This window comes from Opisthocomus hoazin, chromosome 4, assembly GCF_030867145.1.
Source record: "Opisthocomus hoazin isolate bOpiHoa1 chromosome 4, bOpiHoa1.hap1, whole genome shotgun sequence".
Taxonomy (NCBI): Eukaryota; Metazoa; Chordata; class Aves; order Opisthocomiformes; family Opisthocomidae; genus Opisthocomus; species Opisthocomus hoazin.
In genome coordinates, this window is record NC_134417.1 from 48415510 (window position 1) to 48439096 (window position 23587).

Here is a 23587-nt window from a genome sequence, read left to right on the forward strand (position 1 = left end):
TTAGAAAGTCTTGACTAAGTGGGAGACTATTAAATACAAAGACAGTGTCCCAGAAGATCTGACATGCAACTTTTAGAAACAGGAAGGGCTTAGAATGGGGAGCATCTCTCTGGGCTTGTTCTTGTACTCTTCCATAGAGGCTGTGGCTTTCTTCTGGTTCCTAGGCTCATCATACAAGAAAATAAAAGAATTTCCTTGGCTAAGGGGTGGTGGGCATAAGTTAACTGAGGAACCAAAGGAAAGATTGTTTCAAACAGCAGGAAGGGGGTTCTCGACTTTTTCTTGGAAGACTAATCAGTTACAGAAACTTGGCATAGGATGCTGGAGTACAGATGCATGTTGGTTGGTACAGCCAGTCATATGTTTTAATTAGCTTGGATCCATTTGGTATAAAATAGAAATGCTGAAGAAAACTAAAATGTATTTCTTAGTTCTGTGTTACAAGTCAACATCTAAAATCAGACTAGGTCACTTTTCACTTCACATATCTGTTAGTGAAGCACTCTTAATTCTCTACTGTTGTAATTCGCAGAGCAAATGAAGAATTTATATCTTCTGTATTTTAAGCTTAACGGTCCAGAAAATAAAATGTTGGGAATTTATGTGCTTCACATGAGACCACTGATGACTCTACTTCTTACTCCAGAACTGTACTGTACTTGCAGCAGTACAGTTCCTAGGAACTTTCCTTCCTGTTCCTAGGAACCTTTCTTTTGACAAGATTTGTTACTTTTTTTTTCCAATATACTTTTTTCCTTTTTTGCTTCCTGTCTTCTCAGGCTTAGAGTATTATGTGAGAGGCAGATTTTCCCTGACTTTTAGCACTGCATATAGTGCTAACTTGGATTTCACCTACAAGTAAGTTTTACAGCTTCTCTCTGCTTTTCTCTATAAAGGCAACTGATCAAAAGCTTTAATGCTATAATGATTATACTTTGGAGATTAGATATTTGTTACAAGGGCGTGATGCTTCACAGAGATTCCAAAAGCTAGAAGAAAATGTGTTTTTATAACTTCCTTTTTTCTTTTGCTGAAAGTTTCTTACTTCAAAACCGCTGCCTGGTAGGAGGCAAGAGAAGCAAGAACTGCTGCATTTCTTTGTTAATTTTTTTCTTTCTCTAGGTACTCTAATGTAATAATTATTAGAAGGTAGTCTAATAATTATTAGCATGTAAGTGGAAACATGCTGTTTCAATATTTTGATTTTACATAAAATAGTGTACTGCTCTTTTAGCCACCTTACTGTTTCTTTTGTGTTGAGGTTAGGGGCTGGAATTACATGGGAAGGTCTGTCATGAGACAGAAGGGTATATAAATGTTTGATGTCCTTTTGCAAAAATGTGTATTTTTGGGTTTTATTAAAATAGCTCTGCTATTTATAGGACTGCCATGATGTGATTTGTTCTTCTACTGGCAGCAGAGCTGGATCTCTCTCTACCCCCAGCTCCCCATGCTTTGAGGGCTGTAGTAAGTGATAACTGCAAATTGTGTGTCTCTCATAGTGGTGTCACAAACAGGCAGATAGATGCTCATGCTCCAAGCTTCTGGAGTTTGAACAGAATCAAGCTCTGTCTCTCCTGGGAACAGGAGTGTTTCTGCATCTGGGAAGTTGGAGCCTGAGTGTCTGCTCCCAGCTGCTTCTACAGCTTAAACTCACCTTTTTCACAGGAAGAATGAGAGGCAGATATTTGTAGTTGATTTTTAGGACTTGTGTACTTGAGAAGGAGGTGGAATGAGAAGTGTAAAATATGCAGTGAGGGACATGTTTATCTTGTGCAAGTGGGTTATAGGTTAACTGTGGAAAAATAACAGAATAACCAGACAATCAGTAGAAAGCTTTCAGAGAATACCAGTGGAGCAACTCTTAGCTACTAGTCTTTCATGTTGGAGAGAGAACATGTTTTCAAAATCTTAAATAGATGTTATGGAAAGGAGATTCATAGAAAAACATCAGAATTAGGAGAAAGTTTTTCAGAGCTGAAGCTGGGTCACTATTTCTGCATAATATTCATATGAGAGCATTCCTTCTTCCTGCACTAGATCCAGATCAGCACCGGTTTCCTTTCTTTTTCAGAACTACTGCCTGCTTCAAAATGCTACTGTATGACTTGCTGTCTTTGCTGTCTTTAAAGCTTCAGCTAGGGACTGGAGTGGAGAAGGAAATTAAGCAGAGCAGCGATTAGACAAAAAAAAAAAAAGTTGTATACTAATGAATAATTTTGTTGCATCCTAATGAATGGCCCAAAGGTGAGCTATGCAGCTAAAAAGTGAATGTAACACAAGCTAAGTCAGTCACTTTTTGATTCAATTTTACATCTTAATGATAAAAAAGCAGTAAAAGGATAATGTTCTTTGGCAAATAATTCCCACCCTGTAAGATAGTCTTAATGTTCTTGGTATTCCCATAGAAGTCTCATTTCACTTAATTACAGATTGCTCAACCTCTACAAAGTGCCAAAACACACTGTATTAGAAGAAGTCTTCTATGTCTGGGTAGGATTGCTGGGTTTTTCAGACTATTCTAAGCGAATATTGCTGTATAAGTTTTAATTAAAGCATTGGTCGAATTGGAATTCAGTGATACAAAATACTTCCAAGAAGAAGTAGGCTAATGCATAATTTTTGTGGTAACTTCCAAGGATAGTTTTATATCCGTAAATTGTCACAAACTTGTTAGTTGTTCTGTTTTGTGCCCCTTTTTTCTTGACTGTTTAATGATGGTGGCTGTAAAAGCACTACCAAAAGCAAGCACGCAGGTTTTGGTACGAGCTCTTAATTCCAACATGTGAGTTGGTTGCTGGATTGGCATATAACCCGTGTGTGTCAGGAATGTGGCAGGGAACAGAAACCTTTATCTTGTGAAGTAGCTTCTGTCTTAAATTATGCTCAGATTGTAACTTTCAGCTTAGGTCTGTGCTAGAATTAGGAGGTAGACTCCCCCTTGTCCAGCTTCTGGTTTGGAGCTGCACAAGTGAGCTGCTAAAAATTGGGATGATGTGGTTTCATGTTTCAGCTGGATGATTCCCTGCAGCAGTAAATGGCATTCCAGTTCCCTTCTTTCTGCTGCCACCCTTTGTGCAGGCTCTGTTGTGTTTCTGGTCCTGTGCTACCCTGGGCATCAGAAGTAGAAAAAAACAGCATCTTACAAAAAAAGAACTAAGCTCTCTGACTAGCTCAGTGAGAAATTGGGTGAGCACTGATGCAGGGGAAGCTGGACTCTGCTTCCAGCAGCCCTGCCGGTAAAGCCCTGCTTTCTCCTTCGTCCTGGAAGGAGGATGGCTGAAATGGCTGTGGCCAAAACTTGACCTTTCTCCGGTTTAGTCTGAGACTTTGTGTTTAAAAGTGAGCCAACCTGATGACTGCTTGCCTCTGAGGGACTGTCCTGCTCTCTTTCCCCTCAAGCAGTGCTCCTGGTGCCTATTACAACCATCATCCAGCCCTTTGAAAAGGCAGTCTGGGGAGCTAAATCAGCAGAAAATTCTGTATGTGTCTACAGCTCTGTGTCTGTTCTGGCTTAACTCTGTGGAGTGGCTGTCCATGAGGTCAACTGAGCCTCAGAGCCATCATGGAGAGGTGGTGGAGAAAAAAAAGTCCAAACCTGCCCCTTTCAGTGGCAACTGCAGCAGCAGTTCAGGTGTAATGTGCACCTGTAGTAATGCCTGAAAGTTTGAGGTCAACACTTCTAGCAAATCATTGTGGGGCAGATGTGTAACTTTTCTCCACAACTGGAAGAATGGCTGTCATAGCTCTTTGGTGACCCTTCTTCAATTCTGTTAAGTTTCTTCTTGCCTTATTAATGAATGGCCATGGAGATATCTTTAAATTTCTAAATGGGTTGTTGACTGGATTTTTTTAACGTCTGCATGATAACTGTTTCCATAAAGCCAGGTTAGTGAAAGTTTCAAGTCTTTGTGAGTGGTGTTTTGGTTCTTTTATGCACATCAAGCCTCTTTTCTTTTTGAGCAAGCTCACTCTTCCCTCCTCTGGTATGCTTGTCTGCACCTCCTCTCATCTCTGACCTATAGAAGTCAACTGAAGAATGGTGCTTTTAATTAAAACATGCTTTGGAAATCCTTACAGTGGTAAGGCTGAGAAGGAAGCAATGCTCGGCTGTAGATATGTGTGGGTTTGACACCTTTTTTCCTCCCTTTGGAAGCTGCATGAAGAGTTGCTCACAGCTCTCTGCTTGCAAAATCCTTCTACAGAAAAAAATTCCATTTAGGACTGAACATGAGCTTGCTCAAATGATTCTTGACAAAGAAAAGATTTTATGATGGAATGATTATCATAGTCTCTTGCTTAGAAGCAGACAAATGTATTGCCTTACTGAAGATGATGAAGCACTATAATATTCTGTCAGAAAAGTTAGTGCTGTAGATGGTGTTTTACAAGAAATGTGCAAAGCATATCATAAGCTGGTCCCTTTGCAATGCTAAAGTTTGGATGGTATGTAGATTCAGTCATTTGCATTTTAATATTTGAGAATGATTATAATGTAAATTAAACAGATCTCTGTCCATATTTTTCTTTTATCAGTGTTTGTTTACTTAGGATGCATTGGAAAAGCAGTAGATTGGAATTAAAATACTGAATGGTGGTGTCTCAAAATCATAATTACTTTCTGATAGCATGTGGCTTCTCATTGCTCTAAAGCTGCATGCATGGATTGGTTCTATGCTATATATATACAGAGGAGTAAAGGAATGTTATTTCAGTATATATTATTCTGTAGAAAACATCTGTGGCACAGTGCCTGTGAAAATGATGATTATCAGCCATAAACAGATACGACATTTCACTTCAGAAATTAGTTTATTGATCTCTGTAACATTGCATTTGCTTTCCAAAATAAACAAAACTGTTTGCTTCTAGTAAATGGTGAAAACCACTTCAGCTTCTTTGTGAGCAGAAAGGGCAATCTCTAGGGAGAATGACTCATGAAAACATTAGTATATTTGGAACTTACTGTTCTACAGTTCCATTATTTTAATTGTTAGGATTTTCGATATCCAAATGGAAGCATTCACTATACTGCTTTTTTATCTTGGAGATGGACAGTCTACTAAAATAAAAATCTTAACCCAAATCTGTGTTAGCTAGGCGTACTTTAGCTAGCTTTAGGTCATAAACCCAAGATGAACGCAAGTTACAAATTAATCTTTTATTAGCTTCTTTATTATTCTTTTTATTAGTTTCATTTTATTAGCAGGCAAACTGTTGGAGCAATGGTAAAGTGTGGCCTCGGGGAAGAATGTTTGTAGTGCTTTTGGGATCCTTCAGCCTGTAGATTTCTTGACTCATTGTTGGCACTATGCATGAGTAATTGTTGAAGAGCTTACGTCTTCCTTTCATCAGACTTTCACTATCTTTTTATTTATTTATTTGCAAACCAGAAAGCTCTAGGGCGAAAGAAAACGAGCTATGATAATAGTTAGAGGGGCTGATCAGTCATACCAGTAGCACTAGGGGGAAGAGCAAGGAGTTAGGAGTAAAGATCCATCGGGTACTGTCATTGCTTTGATCTCCTGGGAGAGTGACTTTAAAAGTCTGTTGTAGTATGATGTGTAATTAGAGTGTTTTTAGCTGTGAAAAACATCATGTAGGTTTTAACATTTTATGAAAAATGGAAAATTTTGACTTTTGCACAGGTGTGTACCAGTGCAAAAGAGATGCTAGTCATTCCCAGTGTTTAATCCGAAGAAGTTCTGCAAAAGAAGAGTCAAGTATTTGACTGGGACATAGGTGTTGACAATGTGTTGTGAAATGCAGAAGTGCATCAGGGCCTGAGTGTGTCGTTCCTGGAGAGGCCTCTTCTGGCAGTGGCAGGAAGAAGCTGTCAGAAGAAATTAGCTGCCGCCTCCGTCACCTTGGATGGAGCAGGCACGGTGCCCTACTGCTGTTTGTTGTGCCATCGAGGAGTGGAACCTCACTTCGAAAGGCTTTGAGTGGTTCTAGAAACTGCCTTCTGCAGACATTCACCTGCATTTTGTGTGTGACTGCTTCTGCTAGTTGTAAGTTGGAATTTTTTACATTTATCATGGGGTCTTGCCTAGGGATAGCTTCATGGGTAACCAGAGGTCCCGGTGCTGAGCTCATTTACAGCTTGTATGTTACGGATGTCCTCTAAAGAATAACCCTAAATGAAATGCTAGAGGGTTTGTGTCGTGGACTGGTGGAGTTTTCTGGCACATTGGTTGGAAACGTTGGGTCACTAAATGGATGAAGGGTATAAAGGGGCAGAAAACGAAGAGGTGAGGAAAATTTGCGTATAGACCTGTAGGAGCTGTTCAAACCAACGTATTTGACTCTGATACTTGGCACAGACTGTGGCTGTATGTGCTAATTCAGGATCGCCAATCTTCCTGACTTGGTGAGCTGCATAGGATTGATAACTATCTTGTGCTGAGAGCGGAAGGAGAGAACTCTAGGAGAGGCTCACCAGCAGAGGTGATCTTGCCCTAGAGATCACATAGGACTGTGGTGGGGCGAGGCATGCAGCTGAACGCTGGGCGCACCGGGCAGTGTGATATAGTCAGTCCTTGCCAGCCTGTGAACTTACATATGTAGAGGTTTGAGGGTACCTAGTGTCCCTGCAGCAGGACAGCCTTCTTGAGCACCACCCACTGCTCAAGCTGTAGATGGGCTGGCCTTCCTGATTTTCTCTCCTGCTCCCTTGTTTCCCAAACTCCATGCCCTAAATGCCTGTTCACCAACAACAGTTGCTGTGAGCTGCCACATGCCTTTGCAGAACTTAATGAAAAGCCATCTTAAATGCATTGTGGTCTCACAGACTGTTTATTGTGCCTCAAGTCATAGTTTAGTAGTATAGTTGATGTAGCCCAGTGAGTTGTGATACAAACTAGAGCGGATCTTGCAGGAAAAAGAATCTGATCTGAATTAAGAGCCTCCTAAAACAATGGGCGTATCTGTTTCTTGGAAATGTATTCATTACTTATTTCTGATACAAAGCCAGTTAAAAAAATCGCAGCTAGCTAAGCAGCTTTTGTGCTAATAGTTCACAATCAAGTTTATGACTCCAAGCGTAAGTGGGGCTTGGTGAAAGGCGCGTAATATTAGGTGGCATGATGAGAGAACATGTGAGGTGTGAGCTGCAGTCGAGGTGTCTGTTGTGATCCATGGGTCAGCTACCGATGATAATTCACTGCAGTTTGAAACACTGTCTTGAGGAAAAATAGCATTGCATTGCAAAATAATGTCAATGATATAGATATTAACTTAGAATATACATGCATTTCAGTTTATGAACATGTCTCTTGCAGTGTGCAGGTTAAATGAGATTATTTTGGCAGCTGTTTTTTCTGAAACCTATTTCTCTCCTACAGTTCCGTAATGATTCTGTATTTGAACAGAAACAGTGCATGAATTTTTCCATGTTTGTTTTATGTTAGTTTTTTTTTATTTGCAGATCTAGAACTTGTGAATTATGAATTGTCAGCCAGGATGGATAGTTTTAGAATGTCTGATTCTACAGATGCTTATTATTATTATAATCTTATTAGTCATCGTACTAAAGAATATATTTGTTGCAAAAACAGAGTCAGACCATCATTCCTGGAAGTGTTTGTAAATCTTAAGTCCAGACCAATGGCATAATGATTATTTGAGTATAGCAGCTCTTTGCACACTGGGAATGTGATAACCAATTTTTTAAACCTTTAAATGCCTCAGAAAGTCTGAAGTCTAGTTTTGTGTGTGGGTGGCAAGAGGGGTCAGGTAACTTACTTCACTCTTCCTGCTTGGCAGTGCCAGATAATCTGCCTTGTCATTTATAGTCAGTGTAGTGGTAACATGATTCGTGACTTTAATTCCAGTGCTAGTGAGAACCTGTCCACCTCGGATTTAAAGTCTTTCAATGAAATTACCACAGACTTGCGAAGTTTGACCTGTGAGGGATTAGAAGAGAGATTGTACCCAAGCGATATTTTTGTGTGCTTGCCAGCAGACTCAAGAGTAGTAGCCCACATTAATGGTAACTATCTTAGCAACATTGAAGGCTGCCATCATTACTTGTGCAGGGTTTGTAGGAGAGGTGAAATGCTGTTTCACCCTTAGGGCAGTATATTTACCTCACTTTCTTAGAGTGCTATTAAATGTCACTTGCTGAAGTGGTTTGTGTTTCATGAGGTAAGAGTTACACTGTTTCAGTTTTAACCTTATAGATGCAGTCAGCAGTTCAAGTAGAAGGGAAAAGCTCTTTTATATTGCACTTTTATATATGATATCCCATGGTGCTCTAGTGCACATCTGAGCTGGATTGAGAATTGCTGTCCAGAAGACCTCCAGGAAAACTTAGGTTTGAGGGCTGCAGAAAACAAGCCAAGATGGCAATACTGACAAATGGTTAGATAAGAACAGAGAAAGTTCTTAAATGTTCAGACTGATTTTATAGGCTGTATGTTAATTCACATATTCATTAGTATTAATTAGTATTCACACTGCAGATACTGTTGGAGATCTGTTTCTGGCCTTTTTTGTGTTTAGGGTTTATCCCAAGCTTACTCCAAAATGTGTTGACTGTTTAAGACATGTTTTGTTTTAAATTTTAATGGTTAATTGGTGTGTGGATTGGCCTTGCCAAAATTGCAGCTCCTCTAATGTTGAAAACAGCACTGCAGTGTTTCAGAAGTTCACCAGGTGAAAGCATTAAGATTTTTTTTTTTCTTCCTTGCTGTTCACACCAGTTTGGTGATTTGTAGGCCAACGGCTTCGTAAAAAATATGTGTGTTGGCATTGTTATTACTCTGTCTGCAAAATCCTTCCTATTCTTTCCTAAAAAGTATGGTTGTAAGAACTTAGCAACATGTTAATATGTAAGAGTCTGTGAAGATTTTTGTGAAGGCCAATTTCAGACAATCCAAGAAACAAAGGCAATAGCCACAATGTTTCCAAGAAGATTCCTGCTGAGCAATACAGATGGTTCAGGAGTAATGAACCAGTCCTGAACACAGTTACACCTTCAAATTTAGGTTTGTGAGGAAAGTAGAACAGGACAAATCTATAGGCTGAATTGTGAATGATTTACTTGTGTAAAAGTTGCTAATGTCAACATCCCATTGCTTGTTCTAGAGCATTTCATCCTCACGAAGTAGAAGCTCATCTCTGCTGCCGCCTGGGACAGTTAATTCTGCATCTCCTAGTGGCCAGAAACATATGAATCAAAGCGGACCAACTGTTGTAACCATTACACACCACAAATCACCTGCAGCTGCTCGAAGAGCAAAAAGCCAGTGTTCTGGTCAACTCCATGAAGTCAGAGAGGTAAGAGATAAAAGTCTGCTGTTTTGCTATAACTTCTAAATGCTCATTTTGCTTTAGAATAAGCAATCAAGTCTGGCAAGTTGTTAGTTCTCCTTGTTCCTGACTTTGACTGCTTTGTTTTGACCCCTCGCTGAGCAAAAGGTGGTCTTTACTTCTGGCTCAGCTTAAAGTCTGGTGTATGCAGGCTTTTTTAAGCCGATGTTAAAATCAGTGTGTGCACATGCTTGAAAGAGGAAGTAGATTTGCCACATCTCCCAGCCTTTGCAGTGATGTTGCAGTGCTGGAGGAACATCACTTTTAAGCTGCATGCAGCAAAACCTTTCAGATTTTGCTGGGAAAGAGGGCCTAGAAGCATTTAAATATAACTAGAAAAAACCCCAAACCTTGTATGAGTGTGAAAGAAGGCACAGCTCCGCACGCTCAGCAGTTTGTTTCTATATGACTAGTTGTCAACTTTCTGTTGCTGGCCTTGTGATGAAAGAATGTTTTGTCCATATTAATCACATGAAAAGCAAACAAGGAGGCATGTTTCTTTCCAAACGTGTTTACCAGGGTTTAAGAAGTATAACTTGTATATCGGTTTGTCTGTCTTCCAGACAACAATAATATAACAATAAATTCTTAGTACGTGCTCAGAGTGAAGACTCAAATTGCACATCCTGATGAAGAATGCTTGTTTGTACTCTAGTAACATTAAAAGTGAAAACTTCACTTGTATCCTCTATTGTATTACCAGTAGTCATTCCTTGCTATGAAGAGCACGCTGTCTGAATATCATCCACGTTTTCTTTACATTGTAGAATACACACATCTGTTTGTTTATTATGAGAATATCTTGTCTTTGCCTACCAATCATCTCCCCCAAGTTGTTTCTACCTTACTAAATGTGTTTACTCTCATAGGTTGAATTCAGAGTGCACCTTAAACCTATTAATAAAATAAACAGTGGGAGCTGTTGCGGCTTGGTCAAATGAAGCTGGGTAGGGCTGAAAGAAATTTCAGAGAGAGATAGTAATGCGCTGATCATAGTAAGTTGGGAAGGGAAAAAGTCAACAGATGCAAAGAACTACACTTGGGAAGGAAGAAAAAAATACTAGCCTATAGTAAAACGGAGAATATGTGGCTAGGTATCATCCCTGCAGAAAAGGCCTAGAGGTTGCAGGCTCATTTGTTTGCAGTGTATTGCAATGTAATGTCATTCCAAACAGATAAATATTACAGGACTTTAATCTGTAATCATGGAAGATAATCATTTTGCTATGTTTGATGTGAGTCATACCTCAGCTGCAGCACCAAATCCTGTGAGAACAACTTAGAGGGGTGCAATAAAAAACTCTTAGACATTGAACATATGGTAATGATTGAAGATTAAAAGAAATGAGTTTTTTTCAGGCAGGGAAAATGATACTAAGATAAACAATGCATAACAAAATTTTATAAGGAGGCATGTGAACTTTAACTTTTTGTGTATTGGATTTTTTTTTTTGTGTGCTGCGTCATAAAGAAGAGTGTATCAGTGGAAAAATCAGTCCTTCTGCCCTCTTTCCCAGTCTCATGTAAAAAGTGGCTGCTTGACTGATCTTGTTTCCATCCTGTGAAAGGATAAGTCTGTTTTTCCACATTAAGGAAGCAGACAGATTTCATTTCAATGGCAAGCTCTGGGCATTTGCTTCTCCCCCCTTTTCCAGAGTGAATGCAATAGACTTGGATATATGCTGCCTGTTTTTACAGGGAGCAAGAATACTCCCTAAATGAGTCAATGGTGACTGTTAGATCTACCCTCCCTTGTTAAATTTATGAAGGAAGAGATGGGTCCAGAGGCCTTCACAAAAGTGCACTTAAATCCGTTCTAGTCCTCTTTTTTTAATCTGAAGCGAGGAGGAATAGGAACTAAAAGTACAACAAGAGAGAGTTAATCCCCTCCTCAACAGCCAAATCTTTGCTGTTTTGAAGTTGTTTGGTATGATTTGGATGAAGGGAAGAGAATGCAAAAGGATTGTAAATCTGTGTTAGTGTTCCCCTTATAGAATGAAGTCATTTAAGCTTTGACATGCAAATAAACTTTTTAAAATTGTACTATAAATAGGACCTCATTGACTAATTTTATGTCTTGTAAAATACAATGGTTGAATCAATGGAAGGAGTTGATACGCTTCTGGAAAATGAGAAGAAGCATGTACTTTTTAATAAAATCTTAAAGTTAGGGTAATACTACAGTATTATATATGAGATCTGTGAAAAACTGGAATGCTGCAATCCTTCAGCTGGGACATGTCTTCACTGACTTGGGCAATGTCCTTGGGAAGTGCTGAACTTGATATTGCTACTCAGTTCTGGATCAGTTTTTCTTGATTTGGCCATGTTATTTGGAAACAGTTGCTTTCTCCATGTTGCAAATAGGACAAAATTTGTCCTATATTTGACATGATGCAGTGATATTTGGTAATATTTGGTTGTTCTTTTTCCCCTTTTTTCCTTTTGTAAAAGGTGTAAAGCAGGTTATAGCAAAGAGGTCCATTCAGCACCAAACTGACATGCAAAATTCTTTGAAGGTAGTAAAAGCAACTGCGTAGGTCTCCAAAATGACACATGTAATAAGTGTTTCTGTTGTGAAATTGGAACTCTGCCTTTTTTCAAAATGTAGTAAGTTAAAATTGAGCATGAATGTGGAGCTTTTGATTGCTATAAAAACTTTACTTTTAATACTCAAGCTACTTTTGTATAGCATTGAATTGAAAAGCAGCTCAGGGGCATTACTTTTCATCATAATGTTGGGTGGTTTTTTTTTTTTGTTTCAGGTTACTGTTCTCTTAAATCTGATTTTTGCTTATATTAACTTGATGTTAATAGTCCAATCCACACTGATTTATGGAATGTTTTGCTTTTTATTTATATTTTTTTATCCTTGTTTTGTTTCTCTGAAAGTAGGTACATAAAAAGGTCAATGAATAAGATCAAGCTATTGTCAGTTATTGTCAGTTCTAGCAAGAAGAGTGCTGTAGCTTGTGATGTTTGGCATAGCATTGAGGTTATGTGAGGTTGTGTGATAAGGACGCATGTAAAAAATTCAGATTCTTGAACAGGACATCATACATAAACGGTGTGAAGTATGCACAAAGAACATTTTAAAAAGGTCTACTAATTATTGAAGCGTTTTTTGAAAGTATGCATATGATTTTGATTAGTTTGATAAACTTCTGTGTAAGTAGGGAGAAGTGCTATATAGTAGATCTATTGCTTTCACTGACAGTTCTCGTCTTGATTTTGGAGTGTGGGAGGATGAGAGCTAGCTTTGTGACAAAGATGACCTTCAGGACTGCATGGCTAATAAATCAAATATTTGCTTTTAGAAGATGAAAATTGTCTCATTGTGTTCACCTAACTAAAAGGAGTGGAAGTAGGATGGACTGCTAAACTATGCTAAATTCAGTCTTTCTGGCCTAGTAACGTAGGTGCTTTATCAGAGGCCCGATAACCATGGACTTGTAGCTGCAGTAGCACTGCTGGAGTCTGTGCTGCTGTGCCTTTGCTAGATAGGTTTAAAACTAGGTACCTGAAATCATGTCCATTTTTCCTTCCAGACATGTTTTAGTATAAAAGGTAGCTTTCTGGTGTTTTCTTTTTGGCACTTTGTGGCTGATTCTGTTAACTGGAGTCTTCCTGCACTTCAAAACTGGTATAGTAAATACACTCTATAGATTTCTCGGTTGGATTGGCCAGGGAGTTTCATCTTGGTAGTTTATAGATACTGCAGAAAGTGTTGTAGCATTTCACTTTTGAAATCTAAGTATCCCGTTTTTCTGTTCATTTGGACAAATGATACGGTGGTACAGTGAACGGCAGTTTTGGAAAGAGAAGGGAAAGAACACAGAGGAACAACCTCTGTTAGGTATAGATCTCCAGTTTTTCCTGGGCTTGTATTTAAAGTATCTTCCTCCCACACCCCCTATACATAATAAATTAAAGGGTCATCCTTTTGATTGTCTCTAATCAAATGCATCATATCATATACAAAATAGGGAGTCTTTAACTATGGATGGGTGCTGGTCAGAAAATTAGGTATGTTACTTAATAGGTTACATCTTAATATCACTACATCTGTACTTTGTGTGTGTTACACTTTCATTTGTCTGCAAACTCATTGTCACAAATTTTTCATTTTAATTAGCAGGCTGTGAAAACAGGGACTAATGTCTCCACTCTAACAGGTAATGAAAAAGTGCTTGCAGAAAACCCAAACCAAAACCATAGCTGCTTCTTGGAAAGTAACAATTTCTTCTTGGCTAGTGGTAGTGAAGAAAAGACAGCAGAAAACCTTTGGGTCAGTTCTGTGTCTCCTGAAGTCAGTAGAGAGTGAATGAGGCCTTAAGTTTTGATTCAGCTGTTGATATTTATATGCCATAGAACATACTCGTGTAATTTATACTACAGCTACTACTGTTGAACCATGCTTAGAAACACTTCTTGAATTGAGAAGTATTGCAATACAAGTTTGTGTTACAGGTAAGTTTAATAGCTTAGTTGCAGCTGAGCTGGCTAATACTGAAAAAAGGGTTGTTTCCGTCTGTGTTTTAACAGGAGCCATTATAATTTGTTTAGAGGCATTAAACCTGTAGCAGTATAAACCAGTTTCAAACCTAGCAGGAAGGCTGAAAAGGGTGGCTGGAGAAGTTATCATTGCACTTTCTTCTGAGTTAGTATTGGACCCAGTTCTAGAAATATGTATTCCTAGTACAGTATGAAAATACCAGTGCAAGCAGGCAGAAATGTTCTTCTGGCTATTCAGCAATGTTAGCGTGATTGGCTGTGATGCACATCCTTATAGACAAAAAGCAAATTGAGAGCATATAGAACAGATGAAAATATTTGGCATCTGCTGTGACAGTTTCTTTGGAGGCTATTTGGCTTGTCTACAAAAGTCTTATCTCCTACATCTGTTTATTCTATCTTAAGTTAGTACTGCAGAGATCAATAAAAACATATCTCCTCAGGGGATAAATGGGATGCTTAAATCTCTGGGAGTGTCAGTCTAATACCTTCCAAAGTAGTAAATGTGGATGTGTTTAGAAAAATTATTTGGTAAGTAGCATTAACCGTCTCTCTTAGGGGATGAGGAAATGTAAACTATTCTAATACTGTAAACCAATAGTTATTGAATCACATAAACATGAGTTGAATTCTCTTGTGTTCATTGAATCTTTACCTTGCCTTTACAATATCTTTGAGGTCACTAAGAGTGCATGTAAGTTACACCTTCCTAAACTACACCTTGTTCTGTGCATTTGACTGTGTATTCGTGCAAAGGTTGAGTCATCCTGGATTCCAGATACCCAGGCAGGGAGGATTAAGGTTGCTATGGGAATCGTAGAGCAAATGTTCTACTAAAATTATGCTGTTTGTCCATGCGGGTTACGTCAAGAGTGAACCCGATTCATTATTCCTGATTCCCCTTGCCCCATCTGAAAAATATAAATGAGGCAAACATGGCTTCTTTTCATTAAACTTTTTTTTCAGCTTGTAGTTTAGTAATAATTGAGCATGTGCAAAGACTATAATTTTCAGTCATTTAATAAAAGGCAATTTATAAATTGGGGATAATATAGTTCGTATGATAGCTACATTCAGAGAGTGCTGCAGCATTCATTTGCTTCGCAGAGAAGCTAAGATTACTCTTTACAGTTATTAAAATATTTAATTAAAATTTAGTAAATGATATGTTCCCAAAGGAGCTTGAGAGAAGTCAGATTTGAAGCGAATTCAGTCTCCAGCTTTTGTGTGCCTTCAAAACTGTCACTTAATTTTGTACGTAAAACAGAACTCAACTATTCTATGTATATATAAAACAGCATAGCGTATCATACATTTACCTGTATTTTTGGAAAGCTACAAGGCTGTTTTCTTTCACAGTTAAAGCACAAATACTGCAGTAGTTTCAATTTGGAGTTGTCAGTTTGAAAATGAAACTTTGAAGAAAACATACTTCAGTAAATCTTTTCTCAGTTTAGGATATCGCATCTCCTGGCTGCTTGTTTAGTGGCCGTGCTTTCACTGTGGGTTTCTGGGTGGCTGGCTGTGATCTTCTCAGCAAATCCTGAACGAGACAAGGTGCACTTACCTTCTGCAACTCTGTTTATAATGCAAATTACTGCTTCCAAGATACGTGGGCTAATTTGTTAACCCACACTTAAATGCTATTTTTATTAAATTAAGTAGAATTTATTTTTGAATATTCTCAGTGGTAATAGACGACAATGTAATATTAGGTGGCTAGCCAAGTTGAGAATATTAAGTGTAGAAGGAACTTACGTAAATGGCTTCCAGGAGAAAGTAACCATAGAAATGGTTCATATATTTTAAGCATACCATTCAGTTTGCATTATTATGCATGTTTATTGAGGGACTTCCTATAATCTTCAGCTTTGTGTAACACACAAAGTACTGCATGCTACACTAAGAAATACAGGAAAGATTTCGATTTTACAACAAATCAGAAGAATAAATACCATAGCTCTCATCAGTTATTTAACGAAGACCTCATCTCCAGCATCTTTTGCTGCATGTTTTTTTGGGATCTCCATCTCTAATGTTTGGCTTGCGGGTTTTGAATGCTTTAGAAACTTTGTGTGTGTTACACAGATGCTTTGAAACAGCTGTTTACTTGCTGCTTGGTTAAAATTCTGATTTCTGACAATATACTTTTGAAACATTGCTAATAACATGATGGCTAGCAACATTTCATCCAACAAGCTAAACTGAGCTATATCTGCCTGAATTTGACATATACTTTTAAGTAGCTTTGTATTATAGGTACCAGATGTATACCTGTAATTGATTAATTATTTTTAATTTTTATTATGGTTCATGTATTTGTCTCTGGCGTAGGAAACACAGTCTGATGTTCTTGCACATACTGCTTAGCATGTTCTTCCTGTGATATCTGCTGTGTTCTGGGATGACTGCTTGCCGTTTTTCTCACAGAGATCCCCAGTTATCCAATTGCAGTTTTATTTGTAGGTCTAGGCTGGCAGACAGAAAACACATGAATTTGTGGAAAAGTTGCTACGTAAATGCAATTTATCCTTATGACAGTATGTCATAAATTGGCTACTCAGAATCATGCTAGTATATGTTGAATCACTTCAGTGATGTGAAGTTAACGATGTCAACTTAAACCAGTTGATAGTCAGCTTTGGGAAATGGGGAGAAGTCAAAGGGATGGATTTGGAATGCTTAGTGACAAGTCATAGCGGTAGGCTTTGTTCAAGGCTCAGGAATGGCAAGATTGGATAGTCTTGATAGTGACAGTTCACTTGGTTTTGAGAAAACATGAGGTGAATAGACTGTAAGATAGGGAAGTAATATCTACTTTGATTAAAACTGAAGGTCATTCCAGTGTATACTGCACACCTAAGAGTTGTTTAAATGACAGAAATAAAATTTTAGTTTACGCTTGGAAACTACAAGCTAGGTGGCTAAGCGGGAGGGGGGTGAAAGGAAGTGTAAGCATTGTTGGGAGAGGGAAGAAGCACTGGAAGTGTCCATCAGAAATTTGGATAAGTACTATATGTGATATTGGACTACTCTGAATGGATATATGTGTGTTTATATATTCCCAGGTGGAATAGAATAATTTAAAAATAAAAGAAGTTTCATTTTCTAGCAACGTGTATTCTGACAGAAACCTCCTCATCCTTGAAGCTGCGTATGTTGAAATGTGTAATTTGTGTTCCAGTGCAACGTGGTCTTGTCTTTTCTGAAGACTGATTTCACTCAAAGTACAAAAACCAGGTTTCATTAATAGTATGCTATAGTGTGGTACACTAATAGAATTTTCCTGTGATTGCTGATGCTGACTTAATGACTAGCAGCAACCTTTTAGGTGCTCTTTTGAATGCTTAAAATTCACAAACATGTCTTAACTGCTGATAATCAAAATATGCTTTCCAGCTCTGTGCTATAGCTATTAACTTCACCAAAGCGATCCTTCTGAAATGTGTAAGAAAAACTGCTGCTGAGAAGAGCCCATAGAATAACATCTTCTTATGAGCAACGTTTAATCGCTAAAACTAATGACTTTCCTTGCAGATTTTGAGGTAATTCTTATAGTAAAATTGTGTAAGAAGAATTCCCTGCAAGATGATTTTTATAAGCTGTGTACTCAGTGCTGCATTCTGTGCTTTGAAATACAACAGTGTGCTTTCTGCTTGGCTGGATGGCAGCCAGTTGCCATCCAAGATTTACTTGAACTTACAAGCTCCTTCATTTTGCTTCTCTTAAGTTTTGGTTCTGGATCACTGGAAGCAACTTGGGGTGGGGGAAACAACTTTGGCAGCCACTGTCTGCTTTTTCTCTGCTCTGTGGTGTTGCCTGAAGATCCCAACACTGTACTCCCCTTGAGTCATCTTTGATAGTAAATGGCAAGTTTCTGTAGGTGACTGGTAGTAGAATACGGTTGATATAGCAGTTAGGTTAGCAAATGCTTAAGAAAAGAGCTCATGGGTGGGGAACCTAGCACTTACTAATTGTGTTTTGGTACAAAGCTTGTACTGGTAGCAAATGTCATGCATTGCCTACACATGTGTGGAGTATCCACAGGGAGCTCTAACGCAACAGGCAAAAAAGGCAGTCTGTCATGTCTCCTGCAGTAGACCCTGATCCCCGGACATCTACCTCTGGTGGCAAAATGACCAGTGCTAGACTGCCACTGACTATTTTGCAGAAAGTGTATAGCCCCCTCACTCTGATTTGTGGGGAAAAGTAGTGCCCATTGATGCAGTTTGCCTGAATCATACTCTTCCACTTGAGTATTTATTATGGCAGCCAGCTCTTAACCAAAAAGCTTTAACTTTTCATCTGAAGACCTGTGGAGTTGCTCCATGAAGCACTCTTAAGATAGCTGACACTATCAGAGGAATTTTATTTTTCCACACTGTTCTAGTACTTTGTAAATCTTCCTCTTGTACAGGGAAAAGAACCTGAAGTTTATGTTGGTTTGGAAGGGAGAAGTGTTCTCCTTTTCAGATCTTAATCAGCAAGATGGGATTCTCAGAATAACTAGCAAATTTTGGGAGGATGACAGGAAAACAGGAAAAGCTTGCGCTTTTTTTTGCCCTTTTTTTTTTTTCCCCCCAGCCATAAAATATCAAGCCATTCAAGGGAAGGTGAATATTTCAGGGTATTGATTAAGATTAAAAGCATTCTCTAGTTTAGAAAATCCAAGATTGTCTGCCTGCTAAAATACTCTTTGGCAAGATCTGAACTTTTTGTCCTTCGGTCCTAGTCCATCTCCATGGTCACAAGGTCTTTTCTCTAATCCCGCCCCCCCCCCCCCCCCCGCCCCGTTTCCTTTCTGTTATTCACTAACTCATTTCTCAGGTGAGGAGAAAGACAGATTTAATACAGAAAGCATGCCTTTAACCTGAAATCTGGAGTTGTGGTCATGAAGAAGTGTGGTAAGGAGTCTGCCTGAGGTAGCAAAGGGAAGCACCTGATTTGTTTTGGCCTGAGGTGGGTGTGCAGTTCTGTTGAGATTTCTGGAGACATTCTCAGGGGTCCTGCCAGAACTGTTAGATCCTCTCTACTAACTAGCATACGTGTTGCAAGGGCTGTGAGCCTCTCTCTCCTGTCTCTGTATTTGCCTGATGTAAGAAGTGGAGTTGCGTAGAAACTCACAGTGGACAGTCAGGTTGTCCTTGAGAGTGTTTTGCATCCAGATAAACTGTCTGCATAAAGTCCCAGAGAACGCTGACAATTACAGATGTCATATGCTCTTTGGTATTTGAAGACAGATCTGTTAAGCATATCCTGTTTTTTGCTCTTCTGAACAGAGACGTGCTTTTGTAAAGCAGGTAGTTAGGTCAGCTCCTTTTCTTGCTGAGCTCCTGCCTGTTTTAAAGCATTGAAGGAAAGGACGAGCTTCCTCCTGTATGACTGAGGATTTCTTGGGAAGGTAGCTTACTTTTCCTCCTCTGGTACTGGAAGGAACATGTAAGGCTTCCAGACCCATTAACAAAAAAGATCCTTCCCCCCTTTTTCCTCCCCGAAATCGAACAACCTCATGGGCTAAAGCAATAGTACGCAGACCTACAAAAATACAAAGTCTGATTATTGTAGCTATGCAACTAACAGCAAGGGAGCTTGGAGGTGTGACTAATAGGCTACTGGGTAGTGGACCAATGAGTAGGCAGTCTGTAGTCCTTTGAACTGGTCAATGAATGTTGTCTTCACAAAACAGAATGCTGTTACGTTGCAAGGATATGCAGCAAGTGTCCAAGTTACAGAATTTAAAGATATAAAATAGGAATTGAATGTGTAAAGAATGGAACACAGGAGCATGTCTGGTTTATGAAGAAGTTAACTAGCCCCTTTAAAAAATGTGTCACAGGAGTCGGTAAGTAACAGCTGCTCCCTGGAGTGTAAATCCTGTTCTGAGGTCCCTGGAGTTGCTGATGGTGACCAGTGGAACAGCAGTGGTGTCAATGGAAGGAGCAGATTGGAAAGAGTGGCTCAGAACAGGACACGAGCCAGACTGCTGCCTCCATACCTTGTTTTCTCCTGATTGTTTTAGAATTGGCTTTTAGAATGAGTCCTAATGGCATTTGCTCCCTGTTCTGTAAGGTTTTCCTCACAAGGAACCACCTTGCGTAGTGCATGATGAGAAGGCTGAACAAAAAAAAAAAGCCAAAATAAAATCCCAAAGGAAATAACGTTTTGTTAGCTGAGACAATGAAGATATGTAGCAACTCGCTTTTCAGTTATTCCCTTAGCAGATACTATGTGGATTCCTGGTTAGGGAAGAGAGAACAAGGTGGTGGGACACAAGCAGGAACAAGCAGGCGGGGGGAGCTTGTTTTCATTCTCCTCTGAGGGAAGAAGTTGAATTGTGAAAGCAGAGGCAAGGACTGAAAAGAAAAAGAAATGTACCCTGGTGATTAGCTGTCATCCTGTCTGTCAGAGGTAGATTTCTGTTTGTTCTGTCACTTTTTGTGTGTCTGTCTGCAAATTGCATACCAAGTGAAAATTAACTTGCTCCTTTGAACCTGCATTGGTAAGGATGTATGTGTCTGAGCCTTAATAACTATTATATAACAAGTCATTCCAATTTTACTGTTCATTGTTTGCTTCTTTAAAATAATTGAGGTCAAGCTGGCTGCTGCCCTGAGGTGTCAATAATGGAGAATTACGTGATTATTCCGTGTAATGGGAGGGAAGCAGTAATCAAGAAAGGACAATTGATATGGATGTCATTATCTGGTTCCGTCTTTCTAAGATGCTTTTAGAATATCTCACTTGGTGTTCTAGGATCCTTTCTTAAAATATTTTTTCTTATTAGCATAGTAATGTTTATAGAGGCTACTGTGGGTCTTCCTCCAGATTGAAACTTTATGGATACAATTCCCTTCTGTTTGCAGCTCAAGGAGGTCCTTTTTGGTCAAAAGCTCAGGTTTGATTGTAAGCAAAGTGTATAGATATGTTACTTGTGGAACTTAAGCTTGTTTGTGGTCATCTGGTCTTTTACGTGTGTCTACACGAGAAGCTTTTAAAACTGAAAAGCAAAGTACTCTTTATAAGACATATGTGTTAAATATTGCAGTACTTCTAGCAGCAGCTTCTGTGTATAACTCTTCCACTTTAGTTATATATTAAGCTGTGATTTTTGTCTTCCTAGCTTGCATGCCGTTGATGGAATCCCATGAAAAAAATCTATGGACATGATTTTACTGAAGACAGAAGCCTATAAATCCTTGTCAGAAAATTTCTCTTGTCAAGTAGTAAGATGCATACAGCAAGTGACCTTGAGTAGTTTGAGAACACTTCTCAGAAGTTAAGCCAAGGCAGAAGTTCTTTTGCTCTGCAGTGGTTAGGTATAAATGCCTAACTCAAAACAAAAATACATTAAATTGGAAAACCCCACATTGTTACTGCAGTTGTGTAAGTTACCTTAATTGGACAGACTTCTCAATTGGAGACGTATGCCTTTTGAGCTGGTGATTGACAGTACTTGCAGTAGTCTTTCTGCATGTGTGTTTATGCTCTTTTGTTTTTCAGAATAAGTAGTTGAAAGTGGAAAAACTGCTGGGAATTGTGAACTTGAGCCGAATTGCTAGCTAATGTGTCAAAGTAATGACTGGTGTGATCACTTTAGTGACATTGGAGTTACAGGTATCAATATCAGACATTTTGATATATACTTGGTACATGTGTATACGTATTATACTTCTACATACGTTAGTCATCTGTTTTAATTTTTATGGTATGACAGTTTGTGGTACTGTTGATGAAATACAGGTCAAGATTGCAGGAGGAGTCCTTGCTCAAGGTCAGAATTGATGACTATGTTAGGTTTACATGGCAACCCAATGTATTGGGTTTACAATGACTTCGAAGGTTTTCATTTTTTGTGTGTGGACTTTCTTCTCTTCTGTCACTCATCTGCTTTTGCTTTTAAGAAAAGCAGTGTTTTATATTAAAGAAAAGAAAAAAACACCTCCCTGTGGTATATGCTTGTTTAACAATGAGAACCAAGATCCTGACTCATGTCACTTACAACTTGTAACAGGGTGGTTTGAAAAGCTGCTCTCTCCTCGTGTCCTTTCCCAACGTCTTCTGAAATGTTTTTCTTTTGGTACTATTGTCTAAAAGCAAGGAACTAATATTTCCAGAAAGTGTGTATGTGTGTGTGATAGAGATACAGTGTTTTCATATAACTATTTATTAAAAAACCATCCAAACAAACCAACCACTGAACCAAAAAAACCAAAAAACAAAAACCAAAAAAAACCCCACATAACACAAAAAAGTGAAGCAGCAAACTGTCTGTTTCCCAGCCTTTGAAGGCAGTAAACTTCTCCCAAGGGCAGCTTGACTTAGTGTTGGTAAGAAAGTGATCCGTGTTGCATTTCTGTTACTATTTAAGTGTCTAAAGCTTTTGCCACACAATTGTTTATTTTTACAGATGCTCTGTTTTTCATATAAGCAGTGTTGTTTATTTTCTGATGTTTTTACTGTTTTCAACTTGCATGCAGTCAGTAATGGAAAGGACTTAAAAATAAAAATCACTATATTAAATTTTTGAGAGTAATTGTCTAGAGATAAGTAGGCAGACAATTTGCTACTAGTGGTGGTGCACAGAGAATACTACAGTAAAGAAAAAGAATTATTAACTGATAGAGCCAAATGTCTTCTTGATGAATGATTACTAGTACATCACAGAGGAGCTTGATGATACAGAACTTCTGTGGGTTCTCAGCGCTAAAAGAATATTTGCCTTTTTCTCTGGAGCACTCTGGATTTTTTCATACACATCTGTAGCTGTATCTTAATACCTACTATAAAAGGATTCGGTATATGTGAAGGTCAATACCAAAAAGGGAAAATGTCATATGTTAAAATCTGAATTGCTCATGTGTATATTGGAATGTGGTTGGGGAAGTCTGAAGAATCTTCCTGATTTTATACTCCAAAAGAAGGGCAGGAAGAGGTGAAATATTTAAATTGATACATAGAAGGACAGGAAGTATTTAAATCGTTATATAGAAGGACAGGATTGGTGACACTGCTTACTTTCTTGGCCAGTTCCATGTGGCTGGTATGACGAAGGGAGAGTGTTTGCTTGCTCTTTGATGTAATATGGCTGATGTCATTCTTCGTTTGCTTCAGGGAGCTTGAAATCACTGTGTCCTGGGAGATGCCCCTGAGACAGCTGTGGATCAGGTAGTTTTATAGGTGGCTTAAAGCTAGTTTTTGCTTTAGGTTGTTGTGATGCGCTGTCTTAGTTGGGTGAAATCCTGTAGGATCCGTAATTCTAGAAAGAAGGATGTTCTGATTATCATAATGCCCGTTTGGGCTGGATAAACAGGCTTTGGCCTGTTACTCCTGGATTCTGGAGAACAAGAGTATTTCCATTGTAAATAAAATCATGTCAAAAGCAGTCATATGCTCTTCCATTTAGGTGTGGCTGTTCAGTTTTCTTCCTTTGAAGTTTCTGTTTATCTTTTTTTTAGGATGAGAGGAAGAATCTTTAAAAGAGAGCTTATTACTATACTTAATAATTGGGAATCTCTCTGCTCTAGTTTCAGAAACAAATTGAAACCTTAAATCAAAAATGACATCCAGCTTTTGTAAGATGATTTCTCTGCATGGGAAAGATTAATATATCATCTAGTATTTTAACAAAGTATTGAATTACTGTATTGAATTTTTTAACACAGAAAATAGCACATCGATTTTTCATTATTATGTCTTAAATTAAGTTTTAGCAGCTAATTTTAGCTTATTTATGGTATGAAATAATGCTCTTTCTTGTTAT

General features: G+C 38.5%; 1 protein-coding gene across 2 annotated transcripts in view; it reads left to right on the forward strand.

Moving 5' to 3' along the window:
• The window catches only part of OSBPL10 (oxysterol binding protein like 10), a 138024-nt gene that overhangs the window by 61651 nt on the left and 52786 nt on the right, over positions 1-23587 (forward strand). For both annotated transcript variants that reach the window (XM_075418958.1, XM_075418957.1), the window contains one exon: positions 9088-9279. In XM_075418958.1, the coding sequence (XP_075275073.1) occupies positions 9088-9279 (192 nt within the window). The remainder of the gene's footprint in view (positions 1-9087; positions 9280-23587) is intronic.